This window comes from Lutra lutra, chromosome 7 (genome assembly GCF_902655055.1).
Source record: "Lutra lutra chromosome 7, mLutLut1.2, whole genome shotgun sequence".
In the NCBI taxonomy this organism is placed as follows: domain Eukaryota; kingdom Metazoa; phylum Chordata; class Mammalia; order Carnivora; family Mustelidae; genus Lutra; species Lutra lutra.
The window spans coordinates 30738900-30754861 of record NC_062284.1 but is presented as its reverse complement, the minus strand read 5'-3'; the positions used below and the strand labels follow the sequence as shown (position 1 = coordinate 30754861).

General features: G+C 42.8%; 1 protein-coding gene across 1 annotated transcript; it reads right to left on the bottom strand.

Annotated features, from left to right (window-relative positions):
* Nucleotides 1-2433: 2433 nt before the first annotated feature.
* On the bottom strand, nucleotides 2434-6120 carry LOC125105084 (eukaryotic translation initiation factor 4B-like). The gene is given in 3 exon segments (XM_047738166.1): nucleotides 2434-5120; nucleotides 5122-5631; nucleotides 5633-6120. Coding segments are annotated over 3 exon segments (1839 nt in total). The 5' UTR covers nucleotides 6104-6120; the 3' UTR covers nucleotides 2434-4262.
* Nucleotides 6121-15962: the final 9842 nt, after the last annotated feature.

Sequence of the window (15962 nt, the reverse complement as noted above, 5' to 3'; positions counted from 1 at the left end):
TGTACAGAAGTTTTTTATTTTGGTGTAGTTCCAATAGTTTATTTTGCTTTTGTTTCCATTGCCTCAGGAGACATATCTAGAAAAAAATGTGACAGCCAACGTCAGGGACATTGCTGCCTGTGCTCTCTTCGAGAATTTTCATGGTTTGAGGTCTCACATTTAGGTCTTTAATCCTTTTTTAATTTATTTTTGTGTATGGTGTAAGAAAGTGGTCCAGTTTCATTCTTTTGCGTGGAGCTGTCCAGTTTCCCCAGCACCATTGGTTAAAGAGACTGTCATTCTCCCATTGCATATTCTTGCCTCCTTTATAGAATATTAATTGAGCATATAAGTAAATCATGGGTTTGTTTCTGGGCTCTCTATCCTGTTTCATTAATGTATGTGTCTGTTTTTGTGCCAGTGCTATACTGTTTTGATTACTGAAGCGTTGTAGTGTATCTTGAAATCTGGGATGTGATACCTCCAGCTTTGTTCTTCTTCAAGATGATTTTGGCTATTCAAAGTCTTTTCTGGTTCCATACAAATTTTAGGATTGTTTGTTCTAGTTTGGTGGAAAATGCTGTTGGTATTTTGATAGGGATTGCATTCAATCTGTAGATTTATCTACAGATAAATATTTATCAGTATTTGTTCTTCTAACCCATGAACATGGAATATCTTTCCATTTGTTTGTGTCATCTTTAATTTCTTCCATCAGTGTTTTATAGTTTTCAGAGTATAGGTCCTTCACCTCCTTCATTAAGTTCGTTCCTAGATATTTTATTATTTGGCGTGCAATTGTGAATAGGGTTGTTTTCTTAATTCCTCTTTCTGCTAATCATTATTAGTGTATAGAAATGTAATGGACTTCTGTATATTGATTTTGTGGCCTGCAACTTTATTGAACTCATTTATCAGTTCTAGTAGTTTTTGGTGGAGTCTTTCAGGATTTCTGCCTTTATGTAGTATCATGTCATCTGCAGATAGTAAAAGTTTTTTACTTCTTCCTTTTCAATTTGGATGCCTTTTATTTCTTTTCATTATCTGACTGCTGAGGCTAGAACTTCTAGTACTACGTTGAATAAAAATCATGGAAGTGGGCATCCCTGTCTTGTTCCTGACCATAGAGGAAAAGCTGTCAGATTTTCCCCATTGATGATATTAGCTGTGGGTCTTTTATATATGCCTTTATTACGTTGAGGTATATTCCCTCTAAACCTGCTTTGTTGAGGATTTTTATCATGAATGGATGTTGTACATTGTCAAATGCTTTTTTCTGCATCTATTGAATGATCATCTGGTTTTTATCCTTTCTCTTGTTGATGTGATGTATCATGTTTTATGGTATTGAGTTATGTTCTCTCTAGGATCTTGGTGAGAATTTTTGCATACATGTTCATCAGGGATGTTGGTCCATAATCCTTCTTGGTGGGGTCTTTTGTTTGGGGATCAAAGTAATGCTGGCCTCATAAGAGTTTGGAAGTTTTCCTTCCATTTCTGTTTTTTGAAACAGTTTCATAGGAATAGGTATTAATTCTTCTTTAAATGTTTGGTAGACTTCCCTTGGGAGACCATCTGGTCCTGGACTCTTGTGTATTGGGAGATTTTTAATTACTGCTTCAATTTCTTTGATGGTTATCAGTCTGTCTAGGTTTTCTATTTCTTCCCATTTCAGTTCTGGTAGTGTATATGTTCCTAGGAATGCATCCATTTCTTCCAGATTGCCTAATTTGTTGGCATATAGTTGCTCATAATATGTTCTTATAATTGTTTGTATTTCTTTGGTGTTGGTTGTGATCTCTCTTCTTTCATTTATGATTTTGTTTATTTGGGTCCTTTCTCTTTTCTTTTTGGTAAGCCTGGTTAGGGGGTTATTGATCTTATTAATTCTTTCAGAGAACCAGCTCCTAGTTTCATTGATCTGTTCTACTGTTCTTTTGGTTTCTAGTTCATTGATTTCTGCTCTAATCTTTATTATTCTCTTCTCCTGCTGGTTTTAGGCTTTATTTGGTGTTTCTCCAGCTCCTTTGGGTGTAAGGTTAGGTTGTGTATTTGAGACTTTTCTTGTTTCTTGAGAAAGGTTTGTATTACTATGTACTTTCCTCTTAGAGCTGTCTTTGCTGCATCCCAAAGGTTCTGAGGAGCTATGTTTTCATTTTAATTTGTTTCCATGAATTTTTTAAATTCTTCTTTAATTTCCTGGTTGACACATTCATTCTTCAGTAGGATGCTCTTTAGCCTCCATGTATTTCTTTTTTTTTTTTTTTTGAACTTTAAAGATCAGATTTATTTGGAGAAAACAAAACAAAACAAAAAGCCCACAACCCAAAGGATGGGATTTTACATCTCAAAAGATCTCCCAGGTATTAAGTCTACAGATTACAAATCATTTTCATAGAAGATATTTTGTACAAATTTTACATGTATTAAGGAGCGGGACAGAACCCATTTCTGTGGAAACGGGGGCAGGAGGGGAGTGGGGAAAAAACAGCTTTTTTGGATACAACCATTTGGAAGGAGTAGACCCAAAGAGGGCAAAACCTACCTTTTCAATGGTATTGAAACAAAAAACCCAACAACAGAACACCAACCCCTTTCAGCCTTGGGTAGTTCTCTAAAATCCACTTCCTGGCTACTGGCCAATCCAAGCCAATTATTTAAAGTTACTTCACTTGAAAGTCTTTTATGTCCACGGGGTAAAGGACTCATTAGCTCACTGCTGCAGCACTCCACCAACACGTCTGCTGGAGGGGCAGGGTCTAACCTAGGACTGATGGGAGAAGGGCTCACGAACAAGAGACCAGGGTGTCATTTCTCTGCCGGTCCCAGTATTACCCATAAGGACACCATCTCCTGGGCTGACAGTACAAAGGTGCACATAAAAGGAGGCAAGTTAAGCTATTGTGGTACAACAGAAGCCAGGACCTTGCTAAACAGTTCCCTCCACTATTATTTGTTCTCTCAAGGGAAGCTTAAGGAAAAAAAACCAAAAACACAACAACAAAAAACCACCAAAAAACCACATTGGTCGAGGCCACATTATAAATCCAAACACTGTATGGGATTTCAGTGGAGAAGGAAAACTTAAGAACAAAACCAAAAAGCCCCCATCAAGGTTGTAAGAACAGCTCACAATGTCCCTATTTTCCACCCTCACTCACCACCCAAGACCATTAATTCCAGTTTTCTGAGGTGTAAAGGGGGTCAAAGAAATCGAAGCAGGGATGGAGGGAAGGAATGAGAGTCCAAAGACACGAGAGAGCCAAGATTTGTTGGAGAAGAGCCTGTGATTCCTTATTTGCTTCTGCTCCCTGGGGTGGACAGAAAAAGCCCAGGTCAGGTGTGTGGTTTAAGCAGAAGCTGTTTTGGGGGAGGTAACAGCGAAGAGTAGCATGAGGATAGGAGACCAGGACGAGAGCCTACATTTTCAAAGCTTCAAGATTTCAACAGACTGTGGATATATGTGAACTTCCAGAAAGGATAGTGTTTAAGAAAGGGCAAAGCCAGGACACAGTAAAGACGGGAATTCCCATGATCCTGAAGTGCTTCTTGCTCCAGTGTTCACTGGAGGTCATGCCGTTTCCCCCAATCATCGGTGCAAAATAATTAGTCCCTTCCCCATAACCTCCTTTCAAACTACGATTTCCCCGCTTATTTTGGTCACCAAGCAGTCCTGTTCTTTCGTGGTCCAGAGACTCACTCCCAACTACCCCCCTGGGGGGTAAAAATGAAGGAATCCCCCCAGGAACTCCGAATTAAGTAAGAGGAGGGGCAGGCAGCCTCCTAGAGACTAGAACTTCAGAAACTAAACCTACCTTTCCAAGGATGGAAAATTTATTCAGGTAATGTTTGAGAATTCATATGTGCCACAACAGGATCATAAGAATTAAAAGGTAGAAATCTCACTCTTCCTTAAGCCTGCCCTACTGCTCAACCAGGTTCCAGACACTGCATCGCTGTCACTGCCATTCTGCTAAATGGAGGCCCCCAGGCACTAATCACACAGGCAACTGCATGTGTTGCAAAAATGCACAACCTTGCCATGAAAAGCTGTACGTCTCTTTTTCTCTGGCTACATTGGCGATTCTCCAGTTAGTTCAATACTTTAAAGGCTGCAGCAGCATGCAAAAGAATTTTTCATTTTGTTTTTTGTTTTTTTAAAAAAAAGTTAAGAAAGGTCTCCAGGAGATGGTGAGTTTTATTGTCTTGTCTGGATAGAGGTTTGATTTGCTCTCGAATGTTTCAGGGTGGAGAGACTAGGAGAAAGCACAGGATGCAGAGGTCTATTCGGTGTAATCGTCTCCCTCGTTCTCATCTTCGCCATCAACAGAGAGAGCAGCATACTTGCTTGCAGAACTGAACTTAGAAGCTGGATTTTCTTCAGGTTTCTTTGGCTCAGGTGCAGATCGGGAGTCTTGATCCTTTTTGCCATCTTTCCTATCTGACTCCTTCCAGTGGTCCTTGTTCCCTCCGTCTCCTGGGCCACGGCTGGAGTTCCCACTTTGGCCTTTTGGGACACTCACCCCATCTACTTTGTTTTCATCTGCTCTCCTTGCTGGTCCTTCCTCAGGTGGTTGAGATGGAACTACTTTCCCCCCACCACTGGTAGGGGATGGCTGCTCTGTGTCTGAGCTCTGCGATCGAGCAGGAGGGATGGAACTTCGCTTCACCCAAGCATTCTCCTTTGGCGGAGGGGCTGTCATTACCTTCAGAGGCTGTTCAGATTTGGGAGGCTTGGAAGTTGGAGAGTGACAGTCTTCCTCCTTACTGGGTGCTTCATTTTCTAGAGACTTTTCACTCTCTCTCCTTCGTGCATTTCTGCCAGATGTGGCCGAGGTCCCAGTCTGTGATGACTCACTTCCTGTCCTGGACCGTTCTCATTCCTGAGTCTCTTCACTTCGCCAGCTTGGGTGTCTCTCCCGGGGCCGACGGTCTAGTTTTGGCTCATCCAGCTGGCGCTGCAGCTTCTCCTGCTCCTTCTGCAGCCGCTCTTCTACTTCTCGCTCTCTAGCAGCTGTGTCAACAGGCTTTGCCCCTCCAAAGATAGAGGCCGCTCGACTGGACTGGGAGGTGCTAGCAGAGGAATCATCTTCCTTAGGTGTACTCCGAGGCTTTAGATTCAGTTTGGGTCTTTGGGGGGGGACCTCTATCATCACGCCTATAGTCATCCTGAGAGTAATCATCTCTGGAGCTCCATGACCGATCGTCTCGTCTGTCGTATCGGTCTTCATAGCGGTCCCCGCCTCCTCTGTAGTCGTCATCCCTACGGTACCCACTACCAAATGCTCTTCTGCCACTGCCTATCCTGGAATCGTAGCCTCTGTCGTAGTCTCTGCTGCCTCGGTCATCATAGCGATCCCGGCCCCCGTATTGATCCATATCTCGGCGTGGGCCATCACGATACCCATCCCGATACCCATCGCGGTATCGATCTGAATCATAACGATCTCGATACTTGTCTCCAAAGCTATCATCACCTCTCCTTGGCGGGTAGTCATCGAAGCTGTCTGTGGCAGGACGCGCCCTCCAGTCTGTATCTGTTTTGTCAGAATCCCGATTTCTATCTCGGCCAAAAGAACGATCATCCCTGTCTTTATCCTGTGCTTGATCAGCAACGTCCACTCGAATTCTCCTGTTACCTAGAGACTCTTCCGTTGAGGCTCAGGGCACTGAGCAAAGAATCCAGGTCCTCAAACTCAGCATAACCAAAACCTTTCAACCTCTCTGGATTCCTGGGTTCACGAGGTAAACGCACTGCACTGATATTTAATCCTCTAAAGAATTCCTTAATGGATTCTTCTGTCACATCATAGGGCAGGTTCCCTAGAAAAGCAGTATAGGGTGGGGATTTTGGAAGACGGCTCCGGTCGATATTGGGTTCCCGAGCAGCCCGTGGAGCAGTGGGCAGGATAGAACGGTCAATTGGAGGTGCCCTATACACGTCGTCATCATTACTGTGCCAAGTGGTTGAAACATCTCCTTCCAGGTCATCTGTTTCATCAGCCCAGCTGACTGGTTTGGGGACATAGGTGCTTCCTCCCCCAGTCCCTCCATCCTCAGCCAGAAAGTCTGTTAGGGAGATAGTTTTCCCCTTCTTATTCTTCTTTTTTGCTGAGGCCGCCATGTTGGGAGAGGGAGAGAGAGCAGCCTCCATGTATTTCTGTTCCTTCCAATTTTCTCTTGTGATTGAGTTCCAGTTTTAAACCATGTGGTCTGAAAATATGCAAAGAATAATCCCAATCTTTTGGTACTAGTTGAGACCTGATTTGTGGCCCAGTATGTGATCTATTCTGGAGAATGTTCCATGTACACTTGAGAAGAATGTGTATTCTGTTGCTTCCAGGGGAAATGCTCTGAATAAATCTGTGAAGTCCTTCTGGTCCAGTGCGTTCTTCAAAGCCCTTGTTTCCTTGTTGATCTTCTGCTTGGATGATCTGTCCATTGCTGAGTGGGCTGTTAAAGTCCCCACTACTGTTGTATTATTATCAATATGTTTCCTTAATTTTGTTATTAATTGGATTATATAATTGGCTGCTCCCAAGTTAGCATAAATATTTACAATTTTTAGATCTTCTTATTGGATAGACCCTTTTATTATGATATAGTGTCCTTCTTCAGCTCTTATTACAGTCTTTGGTTTAAAATCTAATTTGTCTAATGTAAGGATTGGCACTCCAGCTTTCTTTTGATGTCCATTAGCATGATAAATGTTCTCCAGCCCCTCTCTTTCAATCTGGAGATGGCTTTTGGTCTAAAATGAGTCTCTTGTGGACAGCATTTCCATGGGTCTTATTTGTTTGTCTGTTTTTTTTTTATCTAATCTAATACCCTGTGTCTTCTGGTTAGAGTGTTTAGACCAATTACATTCAAAGTAATTATTGAAAGATATAAATTTAGTGCCATTTTATTACCTGTAAAGTCACTGTGTCTGTATATTATCTCTGTTCCTTTCTGGTGTTTGTTACTTTTGGGCTCTTTCTTCTCTGAAAGGAGCCCTTTTATATATATATATATATATATATATATATATATATATATATATTTTTTTTTTTTTTTTTTAAGATTTTATTTATTTATTTGAGAGAGAGCACATGAGAGAAAGCATGAGAGGAGGAGAGGGAGAAGCAAGTTCCCTACTGAGCAGGGAGTCCCATGTGGGGCCTGATCCCAGGATCTTGGGATCATGACCTGAGCTGAAGGCAGACACTTGACCATACTGAGCCACTCAGTCACACACACCCCCTTTAATATTACTTGCATGGCTGGTTTAGTGATCAGAGATTCTTTTGTTTTCTGTTTGTCCTGGAAGTTCTTTATTTCTCCTTCTATTCTGAGTGGCAGCTTGTTGAATAAAGTATTCTTGGCTGCATATTTTTCTTATTTAGCACCTTGAATATATCATGTCAGTCCTTTCTGGTCTGTTGACAGGTCTGCTGCCAGCATTATGTTTCTACCCTTATAGGTTAAGAACCTCTTGTCCTGAGCTCCCTTCAGGATTTTCTCTTTATCTCTGAAATTTGCAAGCTTCACTCTTATATGTTGAGGTGTTGACCTATTTTTATGGATTTTGAGGAGGGTTCCCTGTGCCTCCCGGACTTGAGTGCCTGTTTCCTTCCCTGGATTAAGGAAGTTCTCAACTATAATTTGTTCAAATTAACCTTCTCTCTCTTTCCTCTTCCTCTGGGACCCAAATTCTGATATTGTTTTGCATTATGGTATCACTGATCTCTCAAATCCTCCCTTTGTGATCCAGTGATTGTTTATCTTTCTTTTTCTCCACTTCTTTATTCTACATCATTTTTGTCTTCTATATCACTGACCCTATCCTCTGCCTCATTTATCCTAGCAATTAGAACCACCATTTTTTATTGAATCTCAGGAATAGCCCTTTTTATTTCAACCTGATTAGATTTTAGTTCTTTTATTTCTCCAGTAAGGGATTCTCTGGTGTCTTCTATGCTTTTGTCAAGCCCAGCTATATCTTTATAATAGTTGTTTTGAATTCTAATTACCACATCTTACTTGTATTCATATTGATTAAATCCCTGGCAGTGAATACTGCCTCCTGTTCTCTCTTTTGGGGTGAGTTTTTCCATCTCATCCTTATGTCCAGAAAAGAATAGATGGAAGAGAGAAAAATATAAAAACAGCAACAAGACACCAGAAAAATATGCACTAAACAAATCAGAAGAGAACAGAAACAAAAAAGAGAGAGAGAGAGAGAGAGAGAAATTAAACAAGAAGTAGAACAGAACATAACAATAAACTAGATTCTGGGTGTATTTTGGTCTGTTTGTTAGAAGAAACTAGATCTCAAAATAGGAGAGCGAGAAAAACTTACACAAAAATAAAATTGAATACAGTGAAAGGAAGCCAAAAACGAAAAATATATATATAAAATGTAAATGTAAAAATGAAAATTAAAAAAGACTTAAAAAAAGAATTGATAAAATTAAAAAATAGCTGAAAAGAAAAAAAATGTAAAACTGAAAGAGTAAAGAATAATGAGAAAAAAAACCCATGAATGCTATATACTGTTTTCCCCAAGAGCTGAGTTTTCCAGCTTTCTATGATCAGTAAACTTGGTATTAGCTGATGTTTCTCCTGGTGTTCTGGAGGAGGGGCCTGTTGCACTGATTCTCAAGCGTCTTTGCTCTGGTGGAATTGCACCCCCTTTGCCAGGGAGCGAGGCTCAGAATAAGCGTCTCCCTCCAGATTGCACTATATGGCTGTTTTGCTCTCTGAAGCACCAATGGCAGGAGTCAGGGCGGAGGTGGTGGTGGTGAAAATGGTGGCGTCCTGATCTCTAGCCCCAGAGCTAAAAGTTTGTGCCCCCTACTCTTCAGTGAGCCTTCACTGAAAAGCAATTGCTATTGTCTCCCTGGTTTCTGTCAATACTCTGTGCTCACCTAGCCTGGGACTGAGGACTTCTAGCTCAGTCACACGACCCTGCTTCAAGTCTCCAAACCCTGAAGACTCCTGCACAGCCCACCCGTGCCATTCCTCCCAGAGGATGGGGTGGGGGTGTTTCTCTGTGGTTCTGCCTCTTGCTGGGCCCCTGCTTGGAGACCAGTCACCCCACCCTGCAGTGGTTTGCAGTTTATGGCAACACCAAGCAGAAAGTTGGCACCTGGACTTGTTTGCAGCTGGCTTCCCCATTCCAGTGCTTGGGAACTCTGCTGCTTTCAGGCACCCGCATTCTTTTTGTGACCCCAGGGACCCTGAGACCATGCTGTCCCACCCGGGATTCTATCCACTTCACCCCCTGAGCACTTTTCAGAGAGACTTCTATAAGTTAGGATTTTGTGCTTCACTGCTTGTAACACTTTCTGGTACCCTGTTTATGGAAGCTTCCTCCCCCCCATCTTTTATCTTCTGATATATTGTTTCAGTTTCATGTCTATACACCTCCTACCTTGCAAAAAGTGGTCCCTTTTCTATTTGTAGAATTGCAACAATTCTTTTCTCAGATCTCTGGTTAATTTCACAGGTGTTAAGAATGCTTTGATAACTTTCCAGCTGGATTCCAGGGACCAGATGAAATTAGGGTCCAGTACTCCTCCACCATCTTAACTCCTCCCCCTATAATGGTTGTCCCCTTCTTAGATTGTTCCCTTTATGAATACATAGTTTCCTCTCTCTCATTACAGTTGTCTTAGAGTCTTTTTTTTTTAATATTTTATTTATTTGAGAGATAGAGCACGAGAGGGGGAGAGGCCGAGGGAGAAACAGACTCCCCACTGATCAGGGAGCCCAACGCGGGACTCGATTCTGGGACTCTGGGATCACGACCTGAGCCAAAGGCAGTTGCTTAACTAACTGAGTCACCTAGGCGCCCTCTTTTTCTTTTCCTTTTTTTTTTTTTTTAAGATTTTATTTATTTATTTGACACAGAGAGAGAGAGATCACAAGTAGACAGAGAGGCAGGCAGAGAGAGAGGGTGTAGCAGGCTCCCCGTTGAGCAGAGAGCTCAATACAGGGCTCGATCCCAGGACCCCGAGACCATGACCTGAGCCAAAGGCTGAGGCCCAACCCACTGAGCCACCAAGGCGCCCCTAGAGTCCATTTTTTCTGATGTAAGTATGGCTACCTTGGCTTTCTTTTCACTTCTGTTTGCATGTTAAATGCTTTTCCATCCCTTCACTTTCAGCTTGCAGGTGGCTGTAGGTCTGAAATGAGTCTCCTGTAGGCAGTGCGTAGATGGGTCTTGCTTTTTCATCTATTCCATCACCCTATGTCTTTCAATGAGCACTGAGTCCGTTTACATTTGAAGTAATTATTAGTAGGTATGTACTTATTGCTATTTTGGTACTTGTTTTGTGGTTGTTTTTGTAGTTCTTCTCTGTTCCTTTCTTTTCTTACTCTCTTCTCTCACAGTTTGCTGGATTTCTTTAGTGATATACTTGGATTCCTTTCTCTTTATCTTTTGCATATCTATTGCCAATTTTTAATTTGTGGTTACCATTAGATTTAAGTATAGCATCTTATGCATATAGCAGGCCATATTAAGTTGATGGTTGCTTAAGTTTGAACCCATTCTAAAAGCACTAAACTTTTACACCTGTCCCCACCACGTTTTGGGTATCTGGTGCCATAATGATTCAGGAGGCTTTCAACTACTATTTCTTCAAATACATTTTCTGCCTGTTTTTCTCTCTCTTCTCCTTCTGGGATCCCTATAATGCAAATGTTATTATGCATGATGGTGTCGCTGAGTTCCCTTAATCTGTTTTCATTTTTTGTTATTGTTTTTTCTTTCTCCCATTCAGCTTGACTACTTTCCATTACTCTGTCCTCCAGGTTGCTGATCTGTTCTGCTTCCTCTAGCCCACTAGCCATTCCATCTCATGTATTTTAAATTTCAGTTATTGGTTTCTTCATCTCTGATTGGTTCTTTTTCATTTTTTCTGTCTCTTTATTGAGGGCCTCACTGAGGTCCTCCGATCTTTTCTCAGGTCCAGTGAGTATCTTTATGACCATTATTTTAAATTCCCTGTCAGTCATATGACTTACCTCTCTTTTGCTCTCTTACTGCAATTTTGTCCTGGTCTTTCATTTGGGACATATTCCTCCATCTTCTCCTTCTCTCTAACTCTCTGTGTCTGTTTCTAAGTGTTAGGAAAGTCAGCTACATCTCCCCTTGCAAGTTGTGGCCTTATCAAGCCACTGTTTACCAGAACCTGGCTCTTCTGGGCTGTCTCTTACATGTGTTGTGTGTGCCCTCCATTTGTGGTTAAGACCCCTTTGCCTCTGGTCCAGTTGTCTGCAACAGTTCTCTTTGCCTGTTGGGGGGCAGGGTTTGGTCCCTATGTTGTTAGTGGGCCAGTCTGGGGACACCTTGGGCTTGAGTTGAATCAGACCAAGTATTTCTCAGAGATGCAGTAGCACCAAACTTTAGAGCAATTTCCCTGTGTTGTCCCTCTGAAAATCTTTCACTGGTGGGTGGGGCCTGCAGTCAGACTAGATGTCTGCCCCCCAGCCCACTTCTAGGGCTATAGTTGAAATAATATATGGTTATCTTCCCCCTTCCCATAGTCAGGAGTCACTCTCCTGTGGTGCTGGCCCACTGAGGCTGCTTGCACACTCCCCAGCTTGTGGCTCTGCTTTGGATGGACTCCTGCTGAGGACATGTTAGGTCAGGTAGGTCTGCAAGAGAATGTGGCTGTGGGGCACCTGGTGTTAACGAGGTCTGCACAGTTTGCTGTGAGAAGGGACAGATTTTGGAAAATTCCTTCCCAGGACATGTTGGATGGGGCAGGTCTACAGGAGAACATGGAGGCAGGGCCTCCTATTAGCAAGCTAGGTGGAGAGCGTTCATATGGCATTGGTTCCCATACCTAGTGGAATTTGTTTTGCAGGTAAAAGGAGCACATCACTTCACAATAGCCAAAGGTAAAGCAACCCAAGTGCCCATCGACAGGGGAATGGCTAAACAAAATGTGGTATATACATACAATGGAATATTATTCAGCCTTAAAAAGGAAGGAAATTCTGACATATACTACAACATGGATGAACCTTGAAGACATTATGCTGATGAAATAATCCAGTCACAAAAAGACTATATGATTCCACTTACATGAGGTACCTAAAACAGTCACATTCATATAGACAAAAAGTAAAATGGTGGTTGCCAGGGGCTGGGGGGCAGGGGAGCAAGGAGAATAGAGAGTTATTGTTTAATGGGTACAGAGTTTCAGTTTGGGAAGGTAAAGTTCTCGAGATGGATGGTGGTGGTGGTTGCACAGTAATATGAATGTACTTAATGCCATTGAACTTCACCTTACAAAAAAGTTAAGATGGGGCTCCTGGGTGGTACAGTCGGTTAGGTGTCCAGCTCTTGATTTTGGCCCAGGGTGTCATCTCTGGTTCCAGGCTCCATACTCAGCATGGAGTCTGCTTGAGACTCTCTCCCTCTGCCCCTTACCCCCTCCCCTGAATGCACACATACTCTTTCTCTAAAATGGATAAGGAAAATCTTTTTAAAAAGTTAAGATGGTAGTTTCATGTTACATATATTATACCACAATTTTTAAAATTATTTATTTATTTATTTATTTGAGAGGGAGAGAGGGGAACAGTATGCATGCTTGATGGGAAGGGGCAGAGGGAGAGGGAGAGAGAATCCCAAGCAGTCTCCTTCCTGAGTGTGGAGTCCAAGGTGGGGCTTGATCCCACAACTCTGAGATCACGACCTGAGCCAAAACCAAGAGTCAGATGCTTTCTTTTAAAAAAAGATTTTATTTATTTTTTTGACAGGGAGAGACATAGTGAAAGAGGGAACGCAAACAGGGGGAGTGGGTGAGGGAGAACAGGCTTCCTACAGACCAGGGAGCCCGATGCAGGGTTCGATCCCAGGACCCTGGGATCATGACTCAAGCCAAAGGCAGACACTTAATGACTGAACCACCCAGGCGCCCCCAAGAGTCAGACACAACCAACGGTGCCACCCAGGAGCCCCTATTTTATCATAGTTTCTAAAATGGAGAAGAACCCCCCCCATCACCACACACCCATCCAAAAAAAGGAACACATCAAAATTTGAATGATCCCGTCTATCAGTCACTGGGCTGGAACTCCTCCAACCCTTCACTTGACAGGAAACTATTCTATGAATAGAGATTATGAGCTCACTGAAATGACTATAAAATATAAAGATAGGTATTGCTGTGCATGTGGGTCTCTTCCTTCCTCTGGAGCCTGAAATAAATAGGACTACCTTTATGGCTGAACATTAATTTCCCAAATGTTCAAGCGCCTATTTTATGCAAGGCATTATGCCAGCAGCTGGGGGAAAATGCGAAAATGAAGCACATACAAGAAGTTCATAGTCTGGAAGGGATAGGTCCATGCATAAATTTTTTCATGAATAATTTGAGTATGAGATAAAACATGAAGCGTTCCCTTTTCTGTGCCCTTAAAGCACCCTGTACTTCTCAGTTATGGTATGTGTTCCGCGGTATTATCATCAGCTTCAGGTTTCCTATTCCCGCACTGTCGGGAGATTGTGTTCATCATCATCCCTGTCCCCACACCCTTCACCGCGGAACTGTGCAGCCAGTGTCTATCCACCATGAGAAGCGTAACCTGCCAGCCCCTTGATTCTGGTTTCCACCATCTGACTTGCTTTGGCCAGGGGAATGTTAGCAACTGTGTTCAACGGACTTGAACACCGGGAGCTACCCTTTGTGCCTCTCTGCCGTCACTGTGAGACCATGCCTGCGCTGGCCCGTGGTGGACGACAGGTACACATTGTGGAACTGAATCTCCTGAGTTGCCCCGCAGAGGCCAGCCCAGGCAGCTGAGTGCCAGATGAACCTCTAGACGTGTCAGTGAGGCCAGCCAAGGGAAGTGTACAAGTGATAATTGTACAGCTTGATGAATTTTCACTAAGCACACACGTCCATATCAACACCCCCCAGATCTAAAACCGGAACATTCACCACCGCTCGGGAGCACCTCCTTTCCAGTCATTACCCACATCTTCCTCCAAAGATAACCATTATCTTGACTTCTAACCCCAAAATTAGGTTTTGCCTGCTCTTGAACTTCTTCTAAACGGAATCGTACCGTGTATAGTCTTTTGGTCTGGCTTCGTTCGTTCAACATTACGTTAATGAGATTTTCACTGGTTGCTGGGAACAGCAGTAGTTCCTTCATTGGCATCGCTCTGCAGTATAGATGGTCTGACTGTAACACAATGTGTTTATTAATTCTACTATTTGGGGCATTTCCCAATCAAAGCTATTAGGAATGGTGCTACAGTGAATATTCGTACATGTCTTTTTGGTGAGCGAACGCGTGCATTTCTCTTGTATACATAGAATTGCCGGGATATAGGATAAGTGTGTGTTCAGCTTCATACATGTTGCTAAACAGACTTCCCCAGTAGTTGTACCAGTTTATTCTCCCAGCAGAAATGTATGAGTCCCACTTTCTCTACTTTCTTGCAAACACTTGGTATTGTCAGTTCTTTTCATTTTAGTCATTCTAGTGGGTGTGCAGTAGTATCTCATTTTTGGCTTTAATTCACATATGCCCTGTGACTAGTGAACATGAATACATTTAACTATGAGCATTCGAATGAACAGACACTTCTCTGAAGTGTCTGTTCATGTAAGATTCAAGTTTGTGCCTGGGAGAGACTTCTGCTACAGGATCAGAAGGACAGCTAGGCAGGTCACAAGGCTTTTGGCAAGAGATCCTGAAGATGAAAAAGAACTTTGCATCAGCTCACACCCAGCCTTATGTACATTAGGAATAATACAGAGAGATTCCAGCGTAAGACACTGAATGCTATGAAACTTAAATCAATACCTGAGAAGGAGGTGATGGGTTGGACACATAATAATGTGGGAGTCTTCAAAGGAACTTATTGGCTGGTTGCTGATAGACTCACATGTTTTTAGATATCTTGGAAACACCAGGACTTCGGGGTCTGATTCATAGCCACACAGGCTCAGAAAGGAGCTTTTGTCAACACAGTGGGTCAGAAATTAATATAAAACCAGAAGGCTGATGTATTAGTTTATGCTGTGAATGAGAATTGCCAAGCATTCCGGTCTCGGATTAGAGTACTCTCTCCCTATAAGAAAATAACTTGGGGGACGCCTGGGTGGCTGAGTTGGTTAAGCCGGTGCCTTTGGCTCAGGTCATGATCCCAGGGTCCTGGGATCGAGCCCTGCATCAGGCTTCTTGCTCAGGGGGGAGCCTGCTTCTCTCTCTGCCTCTGCCTGCCACTTTGCCTGCTTGTGCTCTCTCTCTCTCTGATAAATAAATAAATAAAATCTTCTAAAAAAATAAATTAAAAAAAGAAAGAAAGAAAATAACTTGGGAGATCGAATACAATCAGAAGCCTGCATGATGAGCTGGAATCAGAGCACCAGAATGAGAGATGGGGGCTGGGAGTAACAGGAGAGTGCTCCCAAGTCCTTCACAGTAAAAATGGATCTGCCATTAGACCTGGACAAGATATGACCTTGGGCCAGGCTTCCCTCTTCCCCTCCAATGCGTGGATCAATGAATGCTGTCGATGTTACTTTAGAGACTCTCTCTTTTCTTGCTATTTCCAGTGCTAACTAATCCACTTTTTGATTGATTCCTTCTCTCTTTAGCAGTCCTGGCGGACATTTGTTGATTGTGTTCCTATCATCCATTTCCCTTCCTTACTCCCTGGAGGCCCCCGACTCCTTTTTAAGAGACCATAGTTTCCATTTGGGAATCTGATCCGTGTAATTCCTGGAATGAGTCCACCCCAAATATCAGTTTAGAGCTTGCTACCTAGGCTGAGCAATGAGCACATTCCATCCTCCAAACCCGGTCTTGGGTTGGGATTGTCAGCTGCAAATACTGGGACCTGATAACCCTCTATTTGCTATTGGGCACGAATGACAAATCTTGTAGCCCTGTGAGCATCTGAGGGTCAAAAGGGGAGTCAGCCTCAGATTATTCTGACACACAAGAAGGCGGAGTGGAAAGCTGGA